General features: G+C 44.1%; 1 protein-coding gene across 1 annotated transcript in view; it reads left to right on the top strand.

Annotated features, from left to right (window-relative positions):
* Positions 1–24039, top strand: part of NINJ2 (ninjurin 2) — a 43096-nt gene extending 19057 nt beyond the window's left edge. Inside the window, exons 2-4 of the mRNA XM_056514926.1 lie at positions 20543–20774; positions 21984–22168; positions 23013–24039. Coding sequence (XP_056370901.1) covers positions 20543–20774; positions 21984–22147 — 396 coding nt within the window. The 3' untranslated portion in view covers positions 22148–22168; positions 23013–24039. The remainder of the gene's footprint in view (positions 1–20542; positions 20775–21983; positions 22169–23012) is intronic.
* Positions 24040–26829: the final 2790 nt, after the last annotated feature.

Raw genomic sequence — 26829 nt, forward strand, 5'->3', positions numbered from 1 at the left:
ATTCTCCTGAGCAGCTGCTATTCAAAAGGTCTCCATTCTCTTTTTTGATGATGATCTGTAAACTATGGAACATGAATATTATCAGGTGGGGATACACATGTGGACAGTCTGGGTTCATTTCAAAGCAGGTCATAAGGGAAGTTACTTCTTCCCCTGTAGTCTGGAATGATTTTATAGGTTTTCTTGGAATGAAGAGTTCCCTTTAAACAAAAAAGTCCATTTTTCCAAATTTATGCTGGTGTTGCTGTTGCCAGTTTGACAACTGTGACACATGAACATTTCACAGGAAATCTGGAGGCTTTTTGGGTTTGTATTTTTTTTTTCCCTCAGGCAGCTCAGAGTCCTGAAAGGGTTGCTGATGAAATATTGAACAAGTGTTGTTAACATCTACTTCCAGCAATATTAACAGCTCAGCTATAAGTTTTAGTCAGAATAAAATCTTGATATGGAATAGCTTTCCACAGGAAAATCTTCTAATGAATCTTTTTAAAACTGTATTGAGAATACCAAAATTTGTGAAAGTTTTCCATCTAAACGTTTCAGAATGAAATATTTCATCTTTTCACTTGGAAATAACTTTTTATTTTGTATTTGATTGAGCTGGTATTTTATGTTACAGAACATCTAAAATATTTTTTGAGTAGCTGAAACATTTTCTCTCAACACAGTATATTTTTTCCCCCTTTAACTTTTGAAGCATTTAGCATCATCCTTGCAGATCAGAACAAAAAAAGTGAATTCAACCAAGCAGTGAGTGCATGTGCCCCTCTCTCTCCTGGACCTGAGCCACACAAGGTCTGGATCAGTTCCAGATTTCTGCTGAACAGTTTGGCTGCAGGAACTCCCAGGATCAGCTTTGGACACTCTCTGGTTAAGGTTTCAGTGTCAATCTGGCTATCCCAATAATATCCATCCTCCCTGGATTCTGCAGTTCTAGTGCTGGAAGAACCACTGAGTGTGTGGTCTTAGCAAATTCCAAACTCTCTGAACACACACTTTGTGCCTATAATACACTGATTAATAAAATAGAGGAGTGCAGACTCTATGGGACTGCTGTATGGAGGATTGAGATTTTCTGCTTAAAACATTTCCCTTTCTTGATCTGGAGAAACAGAGGAAGATCTGAACACAGCTATCTACTATGCAATTATTGATTAGATGTAATTATTGATTATATGTAACTCTGGGTTGAGATGCAAGCTATTTCCAGATGAACAGAACAATTTTAACTACACTGCAAGAAATTCAGTGATGCTTTCTAGAGCATGTTAATTGGGGTTGTTACAGGTAAACACTAGCAAGGTTGGGAGCTAGAACCAGCTCCTACCTGCTTTCTAAACTGTTCTCAGAAGGTTTTCCTCCTGAAAGAATCATGGAAAGGATAGAGTTGGAACCTCCCACTAGACCAGGTTATATCCAGGCTGGCCTTGAACATTTCCAGGGATGGGGAGTCCACAAACCCTCTGGACAACCTGTTCCAGTGCCTCACCACCCCTATATTAAATAATCTCTCACTAATATCTACTGTGGTCACCTCAGTGGCCTCCTCTGGACTTGTTCCAACAGGTCAACACCTTCTTTAAAGGTAAACCCAAAACATAAAACACCTCCCTAAAACACAAACCCAATGGAGTTTTGCATAATCCTGCTCACCCACCATTTACATCTTTTGGGATTTTGTTGTAGCTAGGTGAACCAACTCAGCAAAAGAAACTTTTGATGTCAAGACACAGCCAGATCTGAATGATGCACTGCCTTTACTCTCTATTTAACTCTGCAATTTATTGTCTTTTAAAGCCATGCTAGATTATTTATGGAGAGGAAACTAAGAAAAGAAACAGATATATGGCAGAGATTTTAGAATGTTCTCTGGCAGGAAGTTATGCAAAAGCAAAAAAGTCACTGCAGGGAGATAAAGCTTCTCTAAAAAAAAAAAATCCAGTATTAAGAGAAATGCATTTTGTCATCATCATATGGCAAGGTCCTCATAAATACTCTTGTTTTTGGAATCTCTTAAATTTATACTTTCTGGCATCAATATTCTGGTCCCACAGATCTGTTTGGACAAAGATGAGAAATGGTTATTGATGAAGCTGAAGAATTGACTAAGTCTAACTTTACCTGCAGTGAAACAGATTAGTAGAATTGCTGCTAAATCAGCAGCCAAGCTGACTCAAGTTTACCAGTGAGCAGCAATACATTTCAAAAGTTTGGGAAGAGAAACAGATACTCAGGAGTCCTTGGGGATCTCTGAATTATTCAGTGTTGCCTTCTGAGCAAGGCTGATGCTGCAGCACTTGGCTGCTTCTGTACCAAATCCAGTAACTGCTATTTGACTGGAGCATACAAAGGTGTCACATCTTGATTTAAAGATTCCAAGAGATAAAGAATTTACCCCCTCTCTCTTGGCAAGTTATCTCCCTGTCTTCATTTTCAATTTAAATTTAACCTCAATTCAGCTTCCTGTTAGAGGGGAGTTTGTATGCATTCTCCAGCAACATTTAAAAGTTAAAGGTTTAAAAAAGGTTTAGTACCTGCTACCAATTAAATCTGAATATTTCTTTTAAGCATGACAGCTGCATCTCTTTCAGTTTCCCATTGGAACACATTCATTACCTTCATAATTTGTATGGCTTTTTTTTTTTTCTGTGCACTCTCCAGATTTTATAGGTTTCTCAGCTGTGAGCAAGTTTCTCATGTCATTGTGATATTAAACAAATCAATCTTACAAGCTCAGCTCTGCTCCTGTCATCACTGTAGAACTGCCATGTCCCACAGAGAGCTGATATTCAGTGTTATTTCCATTAAGATCCTTAAACCCATTTCTGAAACTGCCTTCCAGTTGGATGATTCTTAATGCTCACAAGCTGTATTTGTATCTAGAAATCATTAGAAAGACTAGATATGAAAAGTTAGAGTAACCCTTATTATTTCATGCCACATCAATGCAAAACTGGCCTGGCAAAAATTACCTGGCATGTGGCCATATTGATTAGAATCAAGTTACTTGTTCCTGCTGGCTCAACTGAGGCTGGTTTCACCTTCACATACAAAGCTGAATGATCCCCTCTTGCCTTCCCCATCTCCACAAACAAATATGAGCAGATTTTTGTTAAATAGCATTAATTTCACTTGCCCCCTCAGCCACATTTGCAGCCTCATGGACTGCACAGTCTGCCCTCACACATTCTATTCTCCAGGCCTGCAAGGATCTTTTAGAACACTTATTTCAAGCCAGCTTTGGGCTCAAAAATGCCACAGATAAAAATACAGAGCTGCCTCAGCAGCAGTCACCACACCAATCCTAGTTTGGATGGTTCCAGCTCTAGCACTCAACATCTGTGCCAAAGCCAGCTACAGCACAAACTCATTCTGGCCAGCAGAGCACATCTGGGGCTCATTAAGGGCTGCAAAGGGCAATAAATCTGACAGGGTATCATCTAACACAAACAATATTCTCAAATCATATTTTCTGAAACAAAAAACAATGCCCAAAAAGCCAAACCTCACTTTATACTGGGCACAGTCTTGTCTATTCCCTTTCCTGCTCTGCTGGTTGAATCCCATGTCAAACTTTGTCATTATTTGCCCTCTGCTATCAAAGCTGAGCTGGGGTCACTGAGGTCATCTTGTTTTGCCCCTCTCTGTGGTCACTCTCCCCTATACTCAAAAGTTTGCTTATTGCTCAAAGATTTATTAGAAGTTAGCAAGAGAAAGCTCTTTTGCTTATCTGGTGCTGTTTAGGCATGCTGGGGTTTATTTTTTCATTCTTTATGGCTGCTGGTTTTCATCTTTCATGGCTGTTTGTGAGGGTTGGAAAATGTTTCACTCCCCTGATGCTTGATTACATCATCCTGATTCCCTTTAAACACAAAAGAGAACTACTGAGTATTTCTGCTGTTCCTGAATCATTAAGACTTTCATCATCTTCTGCTAAGCAAGTGAGCCATACTAATATTAGAGATTTTTTTATTGCTGTTACCCTTTAAAATGCCTTACTGCCCTCAGGCTGCAAGGTAGGGGCTTCTTTTTCACCCTTTCCAGTCTTTCCCTTCTCCATATTTCCACAGGCTCTATTTTACATAATTGCTGCCTCCTTCTTCTTCTCCTCTTCCCCATTTATCTGATATATTTTTAATAGCTGTCTTTACTTCCTCACTTAATAAGGAGGTGCTGCTAACCAAAGATATCCTTGCTCATGATTATGAAATTGTGGTTTTTAGTCATCTAGTAAAGTTTCCTCAAATTCATTCACATTTTCCTCTCTAGATGTCACAACTTCTGTCTGAGCTTCCCTTCCCAAACATATCCATTCATCATTTTCTTGGTTGCTTTGCAAAATAGGCCATGGGGAGCATCATGCATGAGACTAGACAGAGATGTAGAAAACAGGCTGGAAAGTAAACCTTGTATCTTTCCTTAGACAAGGCAGAAGATGGAAAGTTCATTTAACATTCTAACAAGAAAAATGAGATTATTTTCAATGTCTCTTCAGAATATGCTGGACTAGGGTTCAGGCCCTGTTCTCATTTAGTCTAATTACAGACTCATTACCTGGAATTACTAAGCTTGCACAGACAGTCTCTTTTCTAGGAATTAACCAGCCCTACTCAGTTTGAAAATTATTGGAAATATGTTTTAGGCAGTATTACCAAAGAAAAGAGAGGCTACTGGGAAAATGAGATTAGAAAGTCTAGAAGTTTAAATAAGCTCTAAAATACCAAGTACTTACTCATTCCTATTAAACTTTTCAGAAGCTTGTTCTTTATCAACAGCAGTGGTAATTAAATGTGCTGTTAATGCAGCTGTGTTACACCTGGGAAAACACTAAGGAACAGCATTAGCTTCTCAGATTTTTAGAAGTACCTTAGTGAAAGATGGAAAATGTGTAGTATCCCCTAAAAAACTGAGAACAGATGAATGGAGTTGCCTCATTGAAGCTCCTCCTTCCTGTTACATGCTGGGTGTGAGAATTAAAAGGAAGCAAAGGAAAAGTGAACATGATGATGCAGGAGTTTACCAGAACTAAAAGTGCTAATGGTTATGAAATTAGAGTCTTGATTACAACTGATTAAGCAAAAAATTGGTAGGAACATAAAGCTACTTCTTGGTAGATTTTCATTATTTCTGTTTTTGTTTTGTTTGAGGGCAAGTATGATAATCCACAACAAAAGAAGCATCCAGCTCTGCATGAGCAGGACTCCTCAAGAGTTCCTAACTCCTAAAGAGCTTTTCTGGTTTTGTTTTCTGGGTGATGGGGATTTTTTGGTTTTTTGGGTTTTTTTGCCTTTTTTTTTTCCTCCTTAAATGAATTGTCTGCAATAGCGTGAAGGAAGAGGAAGAAAGGAAGAAAATAGTCTTCCTAATAAGCAGTATGGATATTATAATATCCAACATTACAGCTATTGACAAGCTTTTAATGCTGCTATTTGTGGGGAAATAAAATAGTGCACCAACCAGGTAAAAATGGCTAGGAGCCAGGAAAAATTAGAAACACAGCAGAAGGAATCTGGGGCTTGGGGTATGCAGTAAACACAGATCTGTCAGGAGGAAAATGACAATTGTCAACCTCAGGAAAAGAGCTCTTCATCCCAGGCATGGTGCTGTTACTTCAGGCTGTAGAACTGATGCAAGGGCTGAGTTTTGTGTTTCATGTATAATGCAACAGGAGAAGTAATTCCAGTGCAGGAATAAAAAAGTTGATTGTTTTCCATCAACCCCAGCCTCCTTTCTTAGCTCATTTTAAAGTTTTAAATCTCTTTCCAGACTGAAATCACACCCACATAGTCCTATCCCCACTGGAATTCAATTTAGTTATCTTGGAACCATGACAATGAAATGATACTGCACCTATTTCTCAGTTATTGTGAAACCAAGAAAGTTTCATGAAAAAAAAAAAAATAGAGTTTAACTGGGGCAGAGAATAGAACTAGCTACTAAATATTTTACTACAGAAAGAGATCTGGAACACACACAACTTGGTGCAGCAGATTTGGTTTTTTCTGTGCTGTTGTCAACTCTTTTTTAAAAATCAGGTCACTTTTTTCAAGGAAACCTTAGTAACTGGCATATGTGGATATTATACACTGGAGCTTGAAAGAAAAGTGCTTTTTAACAGCAGCATCTCCCATCCCAGGTCTATTGCTTTTCAGCAAACAACAGAAGATTTGTCAAATTGGAGTGGCTGTATTTATTCTTATGTTTACACTTCTCTACAGCTGAATGCTAAATTAGAGCTGTCACATTGTCATAATTCTCTAAGCTTAGCTGGTTTGTTGTTTTTTTTTTTTTTCCAACTCAGTGTTCCTTTACACATTCCTTCAAATTAGGAAAATTTATTTTGAACATAACAATTTGAGGTTTTTTTCCCTGTATTCTACTTCAGAAATATAAATCTAGAGATAGAGAGATGTAGATCTATCCTTGCAAGGTGTTTGTATTGGTCCTTACAAACCAAAAATCCAAGAGCAGGCACTGTGCTGGCTGTAGAACATTGCTCTCTACCTAGTCTAATACAGATTTATCCTTATTTAACCTTTGACATCCATCTCTAAAACACACCTTTGAGATCTCTGATGGTGATCAAACATTGCAGGAGGTTGCTCAGAGAGGTTTTGGAGACTCCACCCTTTTAACCCTTTAATGACATGACCACACCTGGCTGAGTTTTGAGCAGAGGGCTGCCCCTGATGACCTGCAAGGGTGACTGCTTGCTTTAGCAGCAGGAGCAGGATGAATCTCATCTCCACCAAGCTCCACTGGCAAGTGGGAAGTGGTGCTGGGATCACAGATCCACTGCTGGTGATGCCTGGAGGGACCTTGGAGCTTGGCAAGGTCCCCACAGCACAAGGGCAGGGAGGGCTCAAGTGGGAGGCAGTGCTGCTGAAATCTTCAAATATGCATTCTGCTGCTGGGAGGGGAGGATTGCTCTTCCATCAGACTGGCCACAGAGGCAGCCTCCCCTTGACAGAAACACTGCTCTTGAGCACGTGAAATAATTATGAGATGAACATGCACTGAAAGTGCACTTCCTCCTGACCTACTTCCCAGGCAGAGCAGCACAGCTTGATGCCCTCCTGTTTGGAGAGGTAAAATTATCTCTGCATTCCCTGGGCTCCACACATGCCTCTATTGTTTGGTGCCAGCCACATGGCTCATTATCCTGCCTACCAGGCAGCCTCTCATAATGATTTCCTTCCCTGGCCTGTCAACACCCAGCTGACTGACCAAACTGGTTTCTGGGCAGAGAAGTGGCCCTGTTTACCCCATCAATAAATACACCTCTTTTTCTGTTTGTACTGTGAAGGTAAACATGCACAATGGCTGTGAGCTGGCCTTGGGAAAGTGGCTGGTCATTCTGAGGAGGTCCAGGCATCATTTCTTCCTTGTTTAGGGAGCAGATCCTTTCTACTCAAAGCATGTGGGATGCAGCTTTTAACTCCACCACAAAAGCAATTACATGTTCCATTAATGCCATGAAGTCTGGCTGGGCTCTGCTCCTCCATGGATAAATCCTGCAGCACTCAAGGGTTAGGGCAGGACAGTGGTGCCAATTCTGTGACAATGTCCTGGCACGAAGGATGTGAGCTCCAGAAATAGAGCTTTTGACACTTGGTCTCTTCAGAGAGGTCTGGGGCTCTAATTCAGGTGTGTAAGTAGGGAGGATGCTCCAGCACAGCTCTTACTGGCATTTCAAAGCCATCAACTGTGCTGACACTGCATGAGTCCTTCATCAAAAAAAAAAAAGGTTGAATGGGGAGAAGCTGCTGGGATTTTCTGCCCTGGATAAGTTAAAAAAAAAAAAAAAAAGAAAAATCAGTTCATGTGGGGTTTTTTGTGTTTTGTTTTGGGTTTTTTTTTTTGGTATTTCTTAAAAGTGATGTCTTTCTATACCAAATTGTACTGGAAGCTGTAGAGAGCAAGTGGTGACTAAATGATATTTTAATTAATTCATAACCTGAATAACTCACATGCAGACAAGTGATAGGAGGGTGCACAAATTGCCAGAACAAGATCTCCATTCCAACTTCCCAGGCAGAAGTCTACAGGCCACAGTGAGGAAATCTGCTAGCAAACAATCTGATCATGGGCTGTACATGATAATAGTTATTAGATAATAGCTATTTCTGCAAGCTTCACCCAGGATGGATTGTGAATCAGAGTGCATGAATCACCTGCCAAACCCTCCCCTGCCTCAGTGATAAGAGAACACAAAATCAAAAGTGCAGGTGCCAAATCAGCAGCAATGACCACTCCTGAATTCTCTCCTGGCCACAGTTTGAATTCTTCATGTCCCTTTCCCCATTAAGATGTGACACATCTGAGTGATGTGACCCCTATGACAGATCTGGATCCATCTGAGCTCTCTTGCCCTGTCAGCAGTGATAATTCCATTCTGCTTGGGCAGCTATAACTGCTCATTTCATCTCAGACATCTCTAACTAATCTCACAACAACCAGGTGTGCCCAATAACCAACTGTAGTTCTAGATTTATCTTATCTCAGGTTGTGGTTTTGGTTTTTGGGGGGATTTTTTTTCCCCTCCAATGTAACATTCTTCCTCCTGGAAACAGTTCTGGTAACAGAATCATGGGATACTGAACAGGGAAACTCCTTGTTTGAGATTAATTCAAGGAAACTGATTCAAAGGCATTATTTTGGTTGTCAAAGCAAACATAGCTTCAACTGAACTGGGCTCTGATTCTCTTAATTTATTTGTACAGTCTAATTAAATTAATCTTAATTAATTACACTAGAGAAGATTGCCTCGAATCCACACAAATGCTGGAAGCATGCCAAATCCAAACCAATAGGAGTTGTTAACCAGCACCCTTGGGCAGACAGCTGCACCCCAGGGCTGCCCTCTCAATTCCAGCTCCAGGGGATCTTTCTTCCCCCCAGCTCTCAGCAGGGGCACAGCTGGCCATGGACTCAGGCTCACACCACACAGGAGCTGCAGGCTAAAGGCCATTCCAAAGCCACTTGCTTAAATGTTGCTTTGGCTTCCCCTATGCAAAACACTTCCTGTGACACTTTACAAATGTCAGCATAATGAAGCCTGGAGCTCATTTCCACCCACCTCCTTCCCAGTGGTTGGTAAGGCCTCAGACAGGAAAATTTTCCTGCACTGCTGCCTGAGCAAGGTATTGTGGCTGAGGAGTTCCCTCTGGTTATATCAGAGGTTCCAGCCCTGTCAGGCTCTTTAAAAGGATCAACATTTAGCTAAATGGTTAGGAGAGACCACTGTTAGTCTTGAAGTGAGATTTATAGATCAGTTATGGTCCCCATGAGTCAGGAATGCTGGCTGGTAGCAGCAACAAGGTGTTTTATATAAATCTGGTGTCCTGCTGCTGTGGCCAGGGACAAACCCATGCAGGACACCCTGGCTCCCCTGGCCAGGCAGGAGCCAGGATCCAGCCACCCCATCTTCCTCCCCACACATCTGCAAAGCTTCTCACAGGCACAACTTCAGCCTCATGAACTTCCTTAATAACCCATGAAGGCTTTACTGACTCATTCCATCCCAATCTCCAGCCCTCAACACTTCTGGAAGCATCAAAGCCCATTTCCTGGCTCACTTGAGCTATCTCAAGATGTGGTACCCTAAGCCTTTCTGTCTGTGACCTGGGGTACAGAGTGATGGTGCAGGTCCCTTTTCCTGCCAGATCTGGGACAAGCAGACCTTCACCATTTAAGGCTATAAAGGAACACTTCTTTCACAGCATAATTTCCCTAAATCACTGCTTTAAAAACTGAAATAGGAGAATGAAGTTTATGCTTGCTTGCATTCTGTGCACTATCAGCAAGTGAGGTTGCACAGAATTTAGATTAAGGCCAATTTTATTTCTAAACCACTCTCTAATCTGATCTTTAATATTCTTTTTACACAGAACTGAAAAGCCACAGCATCAGCTGCATGAGAATCTGAGCCTAAAACATAAAACCTCTCCAAGCCCTACTGCAGTGTCCTTCCTGCTGTGCAGGAAAGGAAAATTGAAGACTTCAGGGGGCTAAAATTGAGATTCAGGACATGCAGTGTTAAAGTAGGAGAGACAGTTTTAACAGAGGAGAAATTTTATGGGAAGAATTGTGTCACATTGTTTGTATCTAATATTCAAAAGGACAGAGTGTAGGGCTACAACAACCATTTAAACTTGTATCACATTTAATAAGGGCCAGTTTTACATCCATGACAAACTCATGAAGTAGCTCTTTTTACACTTCCCCTCCCCAGCTTTGCTGTAAACAATATTCACTGTTACCTTCCAGTCACTACCTAGCTCAGGGTCTTGTGTATTATGTAAAATGCAATACAAAACATAACATTAAAACAAAATTAAGATTTTATAGAGAATTAATAGAAGAAAAATTAGGGAGACCTCTACAGTTTCTTTTACTGTATATTTTTCCAGCACTATCTTAAATGAGTTACATTAGCATCTTTGAAGACCAAAGAATTATGGTTTCTGAACTCTTTGCCCTTAGACTTCAATCCCTGCAGCTGCTCAGAGAAGTTTCCAAATTATTCAAGGCACTTTTGCAATACCTCCTAACCTGGAATACCTGTCTAGAAGGCATATAACCCTTTTTAGTCATAGTTATATCCACCAGAAAAAAAAAAAAATATTAGTATATTAGCAGAAGCATAGGATAACAAAGTATCTTAATGGTGATGCTTTCAGGACCACACTTTGTGAGCATAATTTAATTTAACATTGTGAACTTGGGCTGAGATGGACAAAGATAAATATTTTAATTGTTTAACTTCCATTGAACCCAGTGCAAGTCAGGAAGGGAAGTCCCAGTACCATTTTTCCAAAGTGGGAGATATTGCTTCCCAGCAGCTGTTTCACTTCTGATCTCTGCCCAACAGCAATCCACAATTTATGTTTAAAGCCCTGATACACCAGTGACCATTTTTATAACCCATTAAATGACTGCCCTGAACTTAGCATGCCTAACTCCTACAGCACCATCAAGCTGGGCTGAAGGATGGGAAGGAAAAGCAAAACCAACTTCATCCCATGAATCCTTCTGTCAATATAGCAGGCTATAAACCAAAACAACAGGATGACCCCACCCTTGAAAGAGCTCCAGGAAGACAATGGGAAGCCAAACTTAATATTTTTAATTACCAAGGCAAATCTTCCATTCTGTCATTCTATAACCACCTTAAACCTCCCCCATGAGCTTTACTGTACTGTATCCTAAGGCAGGGCCTGACCCAGCCTTCCAATTATTAAACTCTTATAAAGCAACACAGCACTGCATCTGCTAATTTCAGATTTTCCTTCTGCATCCAGGGGTTTGAGTGCATGTTGTGTTGCATTTTTCTTTTGCTCTGAAGATAAGAAAGGCTCCCTTGGTGACCCAGTTAACAGGTGATATGCCTAATCCAAACATATATCTAATTAATAATTTCACTTCCCCCCCCCTTTTTTAGCTTAATAGTCTATTCTCCAGTTTTACAAACTAGAAGCTTTTTTCTTTTTTTTTTTTTTTTTTTTTTGGTGTGCCTTTGGTTGTAAGGCAATTCCATCCCAAGATTTTGTCTGCTGCAGGTTTCTGTCTCATATGGCCAAAACCACAGGTTCTGGCACAAAACCCCATCTGTATTTTCCTGTTGGTTCAGAGTCACATAACTTCAATTAAGAGCAGCAAGACTGCAGAGAAACCTGAGCATTTCCTGTGCACCATCATCCCCAAAACAATGTCTGTGTCCCCCCCAAACAAAAGACACTGAATGTACCAATGAAAGAGGAAAACTGGAAAGGAACAGGCAGAGTGGGGGATTTTTTGGTTCAACAGGGAGCAAGGACTCAGGAATGGAGGCAATGCTGCATCTGTCAGAAAACTGGAGCAGATTCTGGGTTACCTCTGCTGCCTGTGTGCTCTTGAGCAAGTCTGTGCCTGCCATAACAGGACACCCATGATGTGATGAGGTGTCTGGGTGCCACTTGATTCTGCAAATAGAAACATCCCCTCCTAGTGGGACATGTCCCCTGCTCTCTATGCTGTGGTAATTCCTTCCTGACCTGACCTAGAGTGGAAATTCTTCCTGAGAGGAGAGAGGAGCAAAGAGCTGTTGTACTGATCACTTGACCAGAGGGACAAAAGCTCAACCTGGCTGCTTGGAAGGAACACCTCTAAGGTGTTCTAAGCCTCTAAGGCATTTCACTGAGTGATTTCCACAGGTTTGTAACTCTGTAAAGGCTTCCCACCAGACTGGCAGACCCCTTCAGAGCTACCACTTCCATATCCAAGAGCTGCCTTGCATAGATGAGCTCTCTCTTCTCAGCCCCCTTTTGAGAATGCAAAGGAGGAGATGGGGCAGCTCTCAGTGGAAGGTGTCCATGGTCCCCAGGGTGTGTGTGGCTCACACAGACCAGAACCCCCAAGTCCCACTGCTCATGGATGCAGTGCCATCAGCTCTGCCAAAACCCTCCATCACTTCCTTCCCACCTGGGTTCACACAGCTCCCTTTCTGTGGAGAGCACTCAAAGGGTGGCCAGGGGCAGGTAAAGCTCAAAAAGTGCAGGTGAGCCGGAGCCCTGGTGCCTTGGAGTGAGGTTTACCTGGGAAATGCTGCAAGATGCAAACCACCCTGGGAATGAGAAATTCACCTCCCTGATTTCATCAGCTCCAGGGGCTTCCCTGCATGGCAAATTCAGTCCAGGTGGATTATGTTCACAGCACAGGAATATTTGACTTCTGCAGGAGATCTTACCCATCCCTCTCTTCCCCTACACATCACCCACAAGAGGATTCCTTTTAATTGGCAGATTGGGAAAACTAAAATCCAGGGAAAGCAACTAGGATGCCCTGAGCCACGTGGCCAATGCCAAATTAACCTTGGGCTACCTCACATGGAAACCAACATGAGGCCAGGGCTGGAGCAGCTCTAAATGCAGAGTTACAGGTCACAAGGGACCATTGCTATAGGCTTGCCCCACTCTAAGATTTTTCTCCTCCCCTCCTCAAACATCTGCTACAAACCACAGTCAGAGGGGAACTGGACCTCTTGTCTGATCCAGTACAGCTGTTACTATGTTCTCTCAGTTTTAGAAACCAACCTGACCCCTCAACATTGGATGCAAACATGCTCAGACTTGGAAGGAGTTCAGTTTTAGGACCTTGCTTTATGAATGTTTCGTATTAAGATGATTTATATGAACACATTTGCTCTTTGGATCTGGCAGCAGCCTGCAATCAGACCAAACTATTCTTAATATTTTGGGCCATAAGCCATGCAGCTTGGGGATTTATTCATCTTAACGTGCTTGGCTTTGTAAGCACAATGCTTAGTTAGTGCTGTGCCTCCCGGCTGCTCTTCCATTTTTTATAAACTCATTTTCTCTGCTAACCTACTTCGAATTTTTTCTTCTAAAGCTGTTTTTAGTCTTCCCCTGCCCCTTTTCTTTTTACTCTTCCCCTGCCTCCCTTTTTTTTTTTTTTGTTTTCCTACCCCAAAACACTAGGATAAAACACTGGTGACTTGAATAGGCTCCAACTTCTATATCCTGACTTTGGAAATAATTGTTCCCACTAATCCTTTTGAGTGCACTCCCAATTCTATACATTCAAAGAGCTGTCCCCCCCTCCCCACACACACATACACACCCAATTGCTTCTGCTCAACAATCAGAGATCATGCATCAGCACATTGTGATTGCTGGTGCCAAGCAGTTCTTGAGCCCCAAACTGCTCCTAATCTATGGATTTGGGCTCCTCCAGCACTGACACCATCCTTCCCACCTTGTCCTCACCCTACCTACCTGGAAAAGAAAAATTATCTTGTATTCCAACTCAGCCCTGCAGCCTGCCAGTCAATTCCTGGATCCCTTCAATGCAGCATCATAAACATTCTTAACGAGGGAGTTTAATATAGATTTGGTGAGACAGTTATTTGAGTGATACATAATTTATAATGCCCTGTAGCACAGGAAGCCCTGAGTGGTGTCAGAGTGAACAGATTCAAGAAACTTGCCAGACAGCAAAGGGGGAGAGGAGTGGGGAGAAGAAGGAGACAGCAACCCAGGGAAGGAGGTGAATGAAAAGGAGTGAAAGACAGACAAGGTAAAAGACACAGGGTGACACAGGAATGGAAAAGGAGACAAAGCAAGTGGAAAGACCAAGTTTGGTAGACCACAGAACACAAACAGTGAGGAGGAGCTGGCTCCAAACTCCTGGAGCCACTTTTTGGCTGGAGAGCTCTCAACCAAACAGTTAGAGTCTGTTAAACTCAGCAGTGACCTGTCACACAAGGGACAGATCTCCATCAGGACCAGTCTGACACATGGGGAGAGATACCAGGAAAGCACCTCTGATTTATTTTCTGGGATTTGTGCAATATCAACTGAAGGCAACACAACACTTGGCTCTGAACAGGACCCCTGGTGAGCAGAACAGATGGCTATATTAAAAGGAAAAAAGCACAACTGGACTAGCCAAGAGCCTCCACAGAGACTGAGGAGGGGGAGCTCAGTTTTCCTTCCACCTGCAGCATCCACAATGAGCTTTACTATTACTTCTGTTTATGGGACACTTGCTGTTGTGCCAAACTGGAGAAAAACAGCCTTTGTCTCACCAAGTTCACAACACAGTTAGCACTGGCCAAAGTTCTCCTTGGGTGTCCCTTCCCTTGCACCTTGTGGCTGTGCACAGACCCATGGGCTGACACAAAACCCTGCAAGGGAGTCCCAGCACAGCAGGTGAGCAGGCACCTGGTCACCTCCACTCTTCCCAGGGCTGCTGCTCTCTGTGTGGGCTAAAAATGGTAAAATTTGCTCCTTTCAGCCCTGGTGAAGTGCAGGGTGTAAATTCCCTGTAGAAGGAGAGTAGCTAATTATTGTGCCCTTAGAAGCAGAAGCATTGATGGAGGGCCAGGCTTTAATCCCTCTGCTTTCTGCCCACAGAAAAGGGACTCTGCTGCTCTCCTGCCCTGCAAGGTGACTGTCAGGGGGCTTTCACCTCCATCAGACAATGCTTACAAAATATTCCTAAAGCTGCTGACTGACCAATGCTGGGGAAACACTCCCTGGGCTTTCCCTGCTGCTGTTTCCCCCATGGTGGCCATCTCTGCACTCACCCCTCAGAGTTTATTTGGCATTTTCCAGCATTTCCCTTGGAAAGAATGGCCAATAATACAGTTCCTACTCAGACATCACCCTCTGACACAGTGCTCCCATAAAAATTATCAATTCTCATTCTTGGGAGCCTCATGCTGCTCCACTGCCTCTTTCAGGCTGTTCTCCCCAGGGATAGGGTCACAAAACCCACAAAGTACACAGAGATTTGTAATTAGATCTGCTCTCTAATTATTTTTCCCCCTAATCTGAATAATGTGACAAGTAAACTGCAGGTTTTGTAGAAATTTAGAAAGAGGTAAAAAAATTTAGAGGTTTGTGCTCTCCCTGACCCAAAATCTGCCAGCTTTGAAAGAAATATTTAGATGAAGCTCCTCTACAAGTTTACAGAAGAGAGTAGCTATTTCTTGTAAAAATAAATGCACGAAGACCCCAAAGAATTTCTCTTGAAAACTCATTTTAGTGGAAATGTTTTAGGGAGATTCAGTGAACTCAGCTCAGCATAACCTCTGGTACCAGAGCCTGGTTTCACAGGCCTGGGGACCTGAGAATCCCCTACAGTAAAACCAGAGGACAAGCTGGAAAAAAAAAACAAAAACAACTTTTTTTTTTTTTTTTTGCAGTGATACTGATCCATCTTTCCATAAAAATTCCTATAAATATTAAAAATAAATAAAGTAGGAGTTAAATATCTGTGTGTGCACACTTTTAAGTAAGAATTAAGCCTTGAGAGCAGGGTGCCTCACTCAGCCCCTGAGGGGATCTGTGTTGCTGTGCCACATTTACACAAGAGGAAAAGGAGAGGGGATTTGCCTGGGGTCAGACTGAAGCCAGCAGGGAGAGAGTCAGTCTCACAGGGAGAGATAAAACATCCAGAAATGGGACACAGGGAAGCAGCTCCAACACCAGCTCATCCATGCTGCATGACTGGGACAGAATTGTTCTGGTTTCCCCACTCTCAGAAAGGGGGCACTAGTGACAGAGCCCCTCTTGGGAAGTGCTGCTTGCAGCAGATGTGCAGCAATGCTCTCAGGATGGGCTTGGTGTCTGACTGCCAGATCCAGCCCTTTGACACAGAAGGAAAGGCAGTCATCTCCCCTTTCCTAAGGGGAACCCTTCCAAAGTGACTAGGAAGTCACCAGCTCTAGCCTGGTGGCATAAATCACTTTGGTGAGCCCTCAGGTGTGTCCTGTGACTCCACTTAGGGTTCTGTCTGCTGAAAGGGAATCATTTCACCTCCTCAGTGATAGCACAGAACCTCCCACAGCTGCCTGGGCCATCCTCCTGCAGGGAAACCCAAGCTGCTTGTGAATCAGCTCCTCAGCTGCAGGAGGTTACAGGACTGAACTTTAAAGAAAGCAAAAGCAGAAACAGTCTTTGGAAAGTTTTGTGTACATTCTGGCAGCTCAAAAAAAAAAAAAAAAAAAAAAGCATCACAGCCATGCATTCACACCCCACAAACAGTGGTTTACTGGTGACACTTCTGGCACAGGCATCCCAAGCAAATCCATCCTCCAGCATTAATCCAAATGCCAGCTCTCTGGAGACTCCTTGTTTGTTTAAGCCTCTCCTTGTTTGAGACATCAGGCTTCCATTCTTAGCTGCTGGACTGGATGGAGCATTGAGGGCCAAATCCATAAAATCCTGGATCTCTGTAACTTTTCCTTGCATCATGAGCAGTCATGTTCTGGAGTGTGTCAAGAGAAGGGCCACGAAAGGATGGAGGGACTGGAGCACAAACCTGATGGGGAGTGGCTGAGGGAGCTCAGCCTGGAGGAGGCTCAGGAGGGACATTACTGCTCTCCACAGCTGCCTGACAGGAGGCTGGAGCCAGGGGGGTTTGGGGGCTGAACATCACAAATCTTAAGCTACCCAGATTCAAGTTTAGTGTCCAGCTTCCATCACCCATTATCCTTTTGGAGATCTTGTCTGGACTGAAAGAACTTTGAACCTGGAGTCAAACCTTTCCCAAAGTGAAGGTTTCCCAGTTCCAGTTACTCCACACAGCAGAGCAGTACCTGCCTGTGTTTCCATGTCCCAGATGGGAACATGCCATCACACTCACCCATGTGAAAACTGCCTGTTTTCACTGCCTGACCATCTGGCACACACATCTCTCACAATTCTGCCCCATTTACGCTCCAGGTAAAGGAACATGAGGGCAGCTCAAGAGAAGGATGTGTTTTCATTCAACAAGAGCTCCTGACTTGCTTTATTTTTTCTCCATGTAAGCAGCCAGAAACAGATGTCTCAGCCTCCTGGTATCAGTCACTCATTTAACAGCAGCTCTGCCCTGTCTGTACAGCACCCTTGTTCTCACCCTTAACTCATCATTACACAGAGATAAACTATCAATGCTCAGCCTTGTGAGGCTGCAAGGAGGGGGGGATGATTCTTCAGGAATAAGGAAAACAGTGCATGAGAGGGATCAAATCCCCAGCCCTGCACTTCTGGTATTGGTTCCTCTCTGTTTCAACAGAATCATGTGTTTTTAGACCATCTAAGGAGGAGCAGTCCCTCAATATAAGTTTTTAAAATGCACTGACAGAACATGACCTTTTGTTGGTCTTCTTTCCCCAAGGTGCCTCTATTCCACCCCTGACAGTGTCCCTGTAATGTTGAAGTCTCAACTTACACACAGCCTTGGAGTTTTTACCAGTTCTTTAGACTTCTACTTTTACCTCCCTCCAGCATCTTCTACCTTCCACAGCAAGAAATACAGGCTTTGCAAAGGAGCCTTGTTATCACAGGAATGTCAGAAATTGTAAGAACTAAATGCTTTGAGCTAGCATACAAACAAAAAACAACCAAACCAAAAGCCCCTTCCTATTCCTAAGCTAGCCCTTGTTAGGGATCACAGTTCACCAATAGTTCAAAACAGACACAGCCTTTCCTGGCTCACTTTTTCATACGTGTCTTTGACACATCAGGGTGAGCACCAGACCCCTTTCCAAAGTTCAGCCCCAATTTCAGCATCTGACACACCCCACAGACACAGGATCACTGGCTTTGTTCATGCTCTCCCAAATCAAAGAAAGCCACTCTTGCCCAGGGCTGCTCAAAGACACCCAAGGTCACAACATAACACAAGAGCCATGGCCCTTCCCTAGTGACCTGCCTGGAGCATGGAGGAAAGATTACATTTTCTATTTTATCTGGTAGAAAAGGAGCAGAACAGGACTCACCACTGAATGTAGGCACTTCCAGAGTCCACCCAAAGAATTAATTTCCCTTTTCCTGAGCAGGAGAGAAGCAAAGGCTGGCCCTTACTCCTGGTTTAAGAGGTAACCCATCAGCTGATGGGTTGCTGCTGCACTGAGGGCAAGGCTGCTGATCTTACTGCAGCTGACAGGAGGCTGGTTACTCAGAACTGAAGCCACTTTGCTATATGGAAGTGCTGTTTTTCTTTTTTTAAGAAATCATCCACTTCTTTTTTTTTTAATTAAATCACTTGAGTTAATACAGCAGGTGAACTCACTTAACAATGGATGGCTAAAAGCAGCCAAATTACCTAAACATTGCAATTAGGTTAAGGGCAACCAGCTGATTTGGCTTTTGTAAACAGTTGTTTCTTTTGACTGCCAAAAAACCCTGCCTGAATGATTAGGTGTGATGGATCCCACCCTTTGTCTCGTTGCATTTCAGTGCCTGATGTTTCGAAGAAACCCTGTCCTTGGTTTCAGAAACAAACCCATGGACTATTTCATCTACTTTAGCATCTTGTGTAAGACAGAAGCCAGCAAAAATTGTTCACAGGAGGTATAAAGCCCAGCCACTGGTAATCACAGAAACACAGAATTGTTTATGTTGGAAAAGACCTTTAAGATCATCAGCTCCAGTCACTAATCTAATACTGCTGAGGCCACCACTAATCCATGTCTCTAGGCACCACATCTGCATGTCTTTTGAATTCCTCCAGGGGTAGTGACTCAACCATTTCCCTGGGCAGCCTGTTCCAGTGTCTGACAAGCCTTTTGTCCAAGAGACATTTTTCCTAATATCCAGTCTAAACATCCCCTGGTGCAGTTTGAGGCCATTTCATCTTGTTATTTACTATTGCTTGTTACTGGGGAGAAGAGGCTGGTCCCTACCTAGCTACAGCCTCCTTTCAGACAGTGTAGAGAGTGATAAGGTCCCTCCTGAGCCTCCTCCTCTGTCTGGACTTGCTCCAGCAGCTCAGTGTCCTTTTTTAGGATTGTGAAGGGAGAAGAACTGAGCTCAGGATTTGAGGTGCAGCCTCATCAGTGCTGAGCACAGGGGGACAGTCACTGCCCTGGTCCTGCTGGCCACACCATTCCTGATCCAGCCAGGAACCATTGGCCTTCTTGGCCACCTGGGCACACTGCTGGCTCTTGTCCAGCCAGCATCTCCAGCTCCTTTTCTGCCAGGCATCCTTCCAGCCTCTCTTCCCCATGGGGTTGTGACCCAGGCACAGGACCCAGCTCTTCATCTTGTTCAGCCTCACACAAGTGGCCTCAGTCCCTTGATCCAGCCCCTGCAGATCCCTCTGCAGAGCCTTGCTACCACCCAGCTCGGTGTTGCCTGCGAGCTAAGAGTGCACTCCATCCTCTGCAGATGGAGATCCAGACCATTGGTAATGATATTAAACACAACACCCAACCCAAAGAGAAGATCTGTCTCTAATCCCCTGTAAGTTGGAGCCTTGTGTGTGTCCTGAAGGAAGAGAATTTAATATTCCTTGCAAAATCCCTGGCTTTTGGATAATCTACATTATTGTAACTCTGGACAAGCTTGTTTTGCACAAAAATACCCATTATTTTTTTAACCTTGCTGAGCTCTTGATCACAGCAAGTATCTTGTGCCTATTAATTCCACGAGGCTACCGTGAGGGGAAACTGGGTACTCTCAACACATTTAAAACATGCAACTTTGACTCTTTCCCAGGCTTTTTAGATAAACCCCAGGGAGAAGACGGCATCCCATTGCACACAGATGTGTCTGCTGGTTTAGAAATGGTTTGAAAGCAAAACCAGTGAGAGACTCCGGGTCAGAAATACAATTTCATAGAAAAAAAAAGGGAAAAATAAAATACATGCAAGAGTACAAAAGAAAACCACTGACAGAGTCAGAATACAACCTGACACCCTGCTAGTTAGGGTGGTGGTAGCAGTCAGATGAAATGGTCTTGTTGAAGCAGTGATCCTGTAGAAAGGTCTGGTAGCTCTTGTCCTCTGGAATCCAGTGGGAAAAGGCTGCCTTGGTGTTCCAAATCTGTTTTTATCTAGGTAGGAAATGTTTGTCTCCTCCCCCTGGGTGGAGCATCTCCCAATGGGATGATGTAATTTTATCAGTCATGGCCCATTAACAGAAGATATCTCCCTGGAGGGTGGAAAAGATCAAGAGCACTGCCCCACCTGGTTTTAACAGAATGTGATACATACTTCTGGGCACATTGTAACCTAGGACAGCCATGCTGATTGCTCCTGTCTCCCCAGGGCATGAATCCTCACCTGCGGATCAACGGGCCCATGAACATCAACCACTATGCCACCAAGAAGAGCGTGGCAGAGAGCATGCTGGACGTGGCCCTGTTCATGGCCAATGTCACTCAGCTCAAAGCTGTGCTGGAGCAGGGCACCTCCTTCCAGTACTATGCCACCCTCATCGTGCTCATCAGCATCTCCCTCTTCTTCCAGGTGATGATTGGGATTCTCCTCATCATCACTGGTAAGGTGACCACCAAAGTGCTGCAGGGGCAAGGTGCAAGGTGTGGGTGGGTTGGTTGGAACCCTTCTGGTTCCATCCAGGGGTGGATGTGGGTGGTTATGTCACTCAAAATAGTGGGTGGATTGTTTTGGGTTTTTTCTGCACATCTCTTCCTTCACTTTCCCACTGCTGACCCCCATCCCAGTGAAAAAGTGGGGATTTGGCCAAGATGGGCATCTTGCTGCCCCTGCTGCAATGTGCTCCTTCATGCAGCTCTTGCAGATACTGAATTTTAGCTGTATTTTATATCTTAATTCATCTGGGACTTAACAAAACATTTTGGGTAGAGGTATTCCCTATATTAACCTCACATTTAACCAATCCACAGTTTTCCTAATGGCCTACAGACAGCACATTAACACCAGCATTGGTTTGCTGGTGCTTGCCCAGTGCCTTGTCTGATGCAGGACTTGCTGTGTTTCAGTCTCCAGCAGATTGCCAGTATTAAAAACCTGCAAAATGCTGCATTTTCCTGTATATCCTACATGGTGTTTTATGGGGGGACAGAGGATTGGGGGAATCTGTGACGTGCTCCTTCCCCTGTTGCACACAGCACAGCTTTTCCTGGTGGCAGCTGTGATAGCTGGAGCCAGCTGGGAGGAGAAAGGGGGCAGAAAGAATGGCTGCTGTTTGCATGGCTTATTGGCCAGATAACCCTGGCAACTAGGGAATTGCTGTGTCTGAAGGGATCACTGACCATCAGCCAGGACCTACCCCAGTCATGTACCCAGGGCTGGCAGCTGTGTCACCACACAGGTGACATCAGGGAGTTAGGCAGAACTGGCCTTCCAGTGCAAGCAGAGCATTGTTGCCCCTATCTTCCATGTCCCACAGCCTGTCCTCAAAATATCCCATGGCAAGTGTCTAGCTAGTGTGCAGCAGTGACTTGCCTGTTTAGGGCTGACCCATTGCAGAGCCACAGCACTTCCATGACAAAACAAAAAATTCTGCCAAAAAATCAAAACAAGGTGAGTTTTTCTCTGCTCCAGCCTTCTATGTCATCCTAGAGCAAGCTTTGTCTCCTGTAGCATTCCTGTGAGTATTCCCTCTCCTTTGTAGCCTCAGCACTCAGGGCACCATGAACATCTACCAGGCAGGGGAGGCTTGCAGGAGCTGGGGACTTGGGGTCAGCCTGCAAAGCCATTTCTCTTTTTGCACTGCATTGCACAGCTCGTTTGAACCTGAATGACATTGCAAAGCAACCCCGCCTGAATATACTGAACAACACTGCCACAGCTCTCATCTTCATCACAGTCATCCTCAACATCTTCATCACAGCCTTTGGGGTGCAGAAAACTGGCCTCTACCCTACCAGGAATTTTGGACCTTATTAATTCATGGGGCAGTGGACTCAGGTAAGGAAGGATGAGCTCCCATCCCTGCCAGCTCCTGGGAGGGCTCTCAGTCTCAGAAAACACCACTGCAAAGTGAAGGCAAAGCTGCACAAATTAAAACAAAGCCTTTCCAGAGGCATGTTGCTGTCCCACAAAAGCCTGTGGCCAATGAACAAATTCCCTCAGAGGAGGAGTTCTCCTCCCTTGGTCTCTAAAGCAAGAACATCAAACATCAAAACATCCCCACTGCTGGGATTTATCAGCAGCAAGTGGTTTTTGGAAGGCTGCAGAGCTCATGCTAGATAAAAATAGCAGTTGTGGATGGGAGCTGAATTTGGGGAAGAAAACTAGGTGTGTTCTGGGAGGAATCCCAGGACAGCAGCACTATCTGAGCACAAGAAAAGGAAGGTGCTGGGCAAGGCAGGGGAGGGGGAATAACTCTTTACAACAGCCACTGTAGTTTGGCTGGGACTGTTTGAAGCACCTCACGCTCATTTTCAAGGAAGCCCTGTAAATAAGAGTTCATCCAAATGGTTGGATCACATCAGTGAGGGAATGACATGTTCTTAAGTCAAAAGCCCTTTAGCCCAAGAAGCAAAATTCCCATTTCTTGCTTACATGACCTGCAAAATATAAACACAGCTTAAATGCAACATAGCAGGGCAGCAGCCAACAAGAAAACCCAACTCCTGCCAGGGTGAGGATGGGTGCAGAGGCCAAAAGCCCCTATGGAAACACTGCTGGATGCAGAGAGAGGAAGAGCAGCACCCAGGGTGCAGGGGCAGCTGTGGGGGCTGTGCCTGCTCCCCCTGGCCATGCAGAGGGGCTGAGCTGACCTTGCTGGTGTTCCTTGTCTTCCCTGCAGGATCTGAGCAGTGCAGCTCTCCTCCACACTTCCACTGACCTCAGCAGGAGCCCATGGACGAGTCCAGAAAACTGGGTTAAACTTCAAAACTCTGTGTGTGTCATACCATACTGGCCCCATACTCTCATGCTTTGGCAGTTCTGAGAGGTGGGAATTTGCCTTTCCCAGCTAGAGCAAACTTTGCAAGAGAAAACTGCAGGAGCAGCAGCAGGTATACATTTTAAAAGTGCAGTTCTGTAAACTTTATTTTAGCTGCCTGCTTCACATATTCAATATTGGCTCATTTGGTAGAGAAGAGTGAATTATTTGCTTTGTAGGCAAAATATATAAGTCCAGCTTTTTTTTTGGTCTCAAATCTAAGCTGATACCCTTGAAGCAATAGTACCTCCAGTGTTGGAATGGATTTCTCAAACTAAAAAAGAAGTTTTCCTAGCAGCACAGAATGATGTGTGTACATGGAGATAGCTAGAACCAGTTCAAATGTTTTCCTAGTTGTTTAAAATTAAATGTGACAGAGTTAAGAAAACAATCAGATATTTCCAGCACTGGAATATTAAAAGGACAAAAAATAGTTATTGTGGTCTGATGTCATCATCAGGGACCTATCAGGAATGATGTCAGAACAGCCTGACAATATTTAGGACAAAATGAAGAAACATTAAACATAAGAACATAGCCTAGGCTTATTGCCACAATGAAAAATTTCAGTTGAATAGGTTATTATTGTATTAAAAAAAAATCACCATTATGATTTATTCTTATCATTAATATAAATGTTTTAAAATGCATTTGGTTTATGATGACAGCTCTGGTAATTATCTTTTATTAGAACAATTTGTTTCCTTAAAAAAAAAATCCTTTGAATTAATGAGTTTTAAGATTTTGATGAAAGAGTAAAAACTTCTGATCCTAAATTTTTTACTCTATAGTCATGCATTAAAAAATGTATTTTAATAGTCTTATGTAAGCCTATTTAAGTAATTACATGCTCTTTTGATTATTAAATGATTTTTCCATTGTACTGCAGAATCAGAGTTTAATATGGACTTCTCATTTTGTATATCCTTGCCACCCCTGAGAGAGAAATGCCATGAAAGCATCCTCACACCAGTCTTCAGGAGCTACTGGGAGTGTCTGACAACCAGAAACAGATCCAGAGAGATTTCATTTGCATTCTGCATTTGACTTTACCAAACCAAATCTGTGTCAGTCACACGTGGTGCTTTTTCTGGGAGGGTGGGAAGGACCCTGCCCACTGAGGTGGTGGGTAGGGCCAGGGCCAGCAGCAGCTCAGCACCAGAAAGTGACAGTGACTTCTTTGAGCTGAAGGAAAATTGCATAAAAAGGGTAGGGTGGAAAATACCAGTTATGTACTTACCAGAACTGAAGTGGCAAAGCTGAGCACAATCTGAGATCTGTTTGGGGAAGCAGGCAGAGACTTGCCCTACACTTTTTCCCAGGGATGACAGGTCTGGGGTGACTCTGAGTTTGCTGCTTAACTTGGACCTCAGTCTTTGCTCTGACTGGCAGCAAAGAGGGGTGGATGTTTCTGGGAAGTTACCCACCTCCTCTAGAAAAATGCTTCACTCCAGAGGTAGCAGGATGAGCTGTAGGCACAGCAAAAGCACAAGCCAAGGGCTGCAAGCCACTACTGGCTGGCTGGGTTCATGGAAAGGTAAAAATTACATATCCTGCATGCAGACCCCAAAGCCCAGGACTCCTTGCTTCATGGAGCACGAGGCAAAGCAATTAGCAGTGATGACTGAATGTAAAGAGAGGGAAAACCAGGAAAGATTCAGTTGGGAAAGGAGCAGTGAGGGGATTTTCATTACCAGATCTTAACTTCATCATTGTTTCAGAGAGCTGCTGGGTGGGGTATGGCAGCATGTGAAGCCTGTGTGAGCAGAGGGGGCTTCCTGCCACTCATTAGGCAAGCAGAAGACTGGCAGCACACTGGAATACTTTCCTTTCATCTCCTTTAATATTAATAATTTCTTGTTATAGTGAAATCACACTCATTAGCAACCCTGGCTGCCTTTTTCTGTCTTTGTGTGCGACTCCCGTCGCTGCCAAGCTTTTGATACTGAAAGGAGGCACAGCTGAAGTGAAAATGGGCCAGAATTGAATCCAAATAAGCAGTTGCTGTGAAAAGAGCTGACCTGCCATTTGTGTAGGCTGTGCCAAGCACTGAGCTCAGGTCTAGGCTCCCACCTGTGGTCTTCTCCAGGAACTGTTCCCTGCCTGCCAGGAGCACCACTGTGCTTCCCAATTCTCCCATCACATCACACCCATGCTTTGCTGGAATTTTTTGTCCACTGTTTCCACCTTGTTTCATGTGATAAACCCATGCAGAAAGGAGGAAAGCTGTGTTGTTGCCATCCCATTTTCTGCAGGGCTCACTGCTGGCCTTGCCCACTGCATCTTCCACCCAGCCCTTGCTGGCTTGGGCAGTGTGACCTCTCTCTCTGGTATTGCCTGTGCCCTGCTGCACAGTGATGTGGGTGCAAGTGAACACACAGACAGAAGACAGCTCTTGTAAGAAGACAATGTATTTATAAAACACAAGGGAGAATCTGTTTATCCCCCAGCTCCAACAGAGAGGTGGCCCAGAAGTTGTTTTGAAGGCACAGAGCCACTTTAAGGCAGGTAACTCAAAGGTACAACTCAGATTTTCAACACAAGACATCTGTATCTAAAAAAACAATCAACTTCAGACATTTGTAGGCAATAAGGAGAGATGTTCATGCCGGGCAAACATTAAGACAATGATGAAACAAATCATAATTTTCACACAATACATTTTGCTCTGATTAAAAGCCAGCCCTTTTTCATTGCCTTGCTGACCTGCAAAGCAAACCTGAGCACCACACTTCAGTCCTGAAGACACAGTCACATTTGTAGGCAGAGTCCCCTTGTCCTGCACCTCACATTTGGTGGCCCAGACTCCCCAGCCTGGTCACATCCTACTCTGGAGAAAGTCTCTTTGGCAGCACTGGCCACCATCTCCCCAGCCACAGAGCTTCCAGAGCTTTCTCCTGGCCTGATCCAAGGAAAATCCTATGCAGCTGACTTCCTCCAGCTGTCCAGGCAGGACACAGCCAGGATGCACATGAGGGCCAGAAACTCCAGCACAGCTTCCTAAAAAGATGCTGGTGACAGAAATGTGACCAGCTGTGGAGGGGAGTCAGCTTCCTGGCCATGTTCTTTCACTGCATGGCTGAGGGATCTGCTCCTGCTCTGCTTCCTGCTCTCCCCCTCTCTGTGTGGAGAGAGAAACTGCAGCTTGCTTTGGAAGGTTTGCTGCTGGCCAGCAGACTGGGGAGTTTGGAGCCCCTTCTCTCCCTACACCCTGCACTGAGGTCTCTGAGCACGTGGGCTGCAAGAGAGTTTTTGCTCCTCCATGGAGGCTGCCAGCTAGTGCCAATTAGTATTAATCACATTTACTACTGCTTGGATACCAGCTGAGAATTCCCACTGAAAGGGAAGAACATTTGAGATGGCAGCTTTGACAGTGGGGAAGCTGGACTGAGAAGCAGCAACTCCTTCCATCTCCACCAAGGAGTCTTCACGAGGTAGTTCTGCTTACCACTGGCCTGGGTTCCCAGGTGTGAAGGAAGGAGTACAGTCAGTCACAGCTGAAAAACAGGGACAAACCCCCCAAATTCTGCTGGCAGTGAGGAGTGCACCCTACTGTCCAGTCCACTCTCTGCTGGCTCTGTGGTGGGGAAGACTCATGGCATTCATGCCAAGACCTAATTCTTGCCCGTGCCTGCAGATGGAGGCCAGCTGATAACTTCAGGTGTGCAGCCCACATCCA

This window comes from Oenanthe melanoleuca, chromosome 1A (genome assembly GCF_029582105.1).
Source record: "Oenanthe melanoleuca isolate GR-GAL-2019-014 chromosome 1A, OMel1.0, whole genome shotgun sequence".
Lineage (NCBI taxonomy): Eukaryota > Metazoa > Chordata > Aves > Passeriformes > Muscicapidae > Oenanthe > Oenanthe melanoleuca.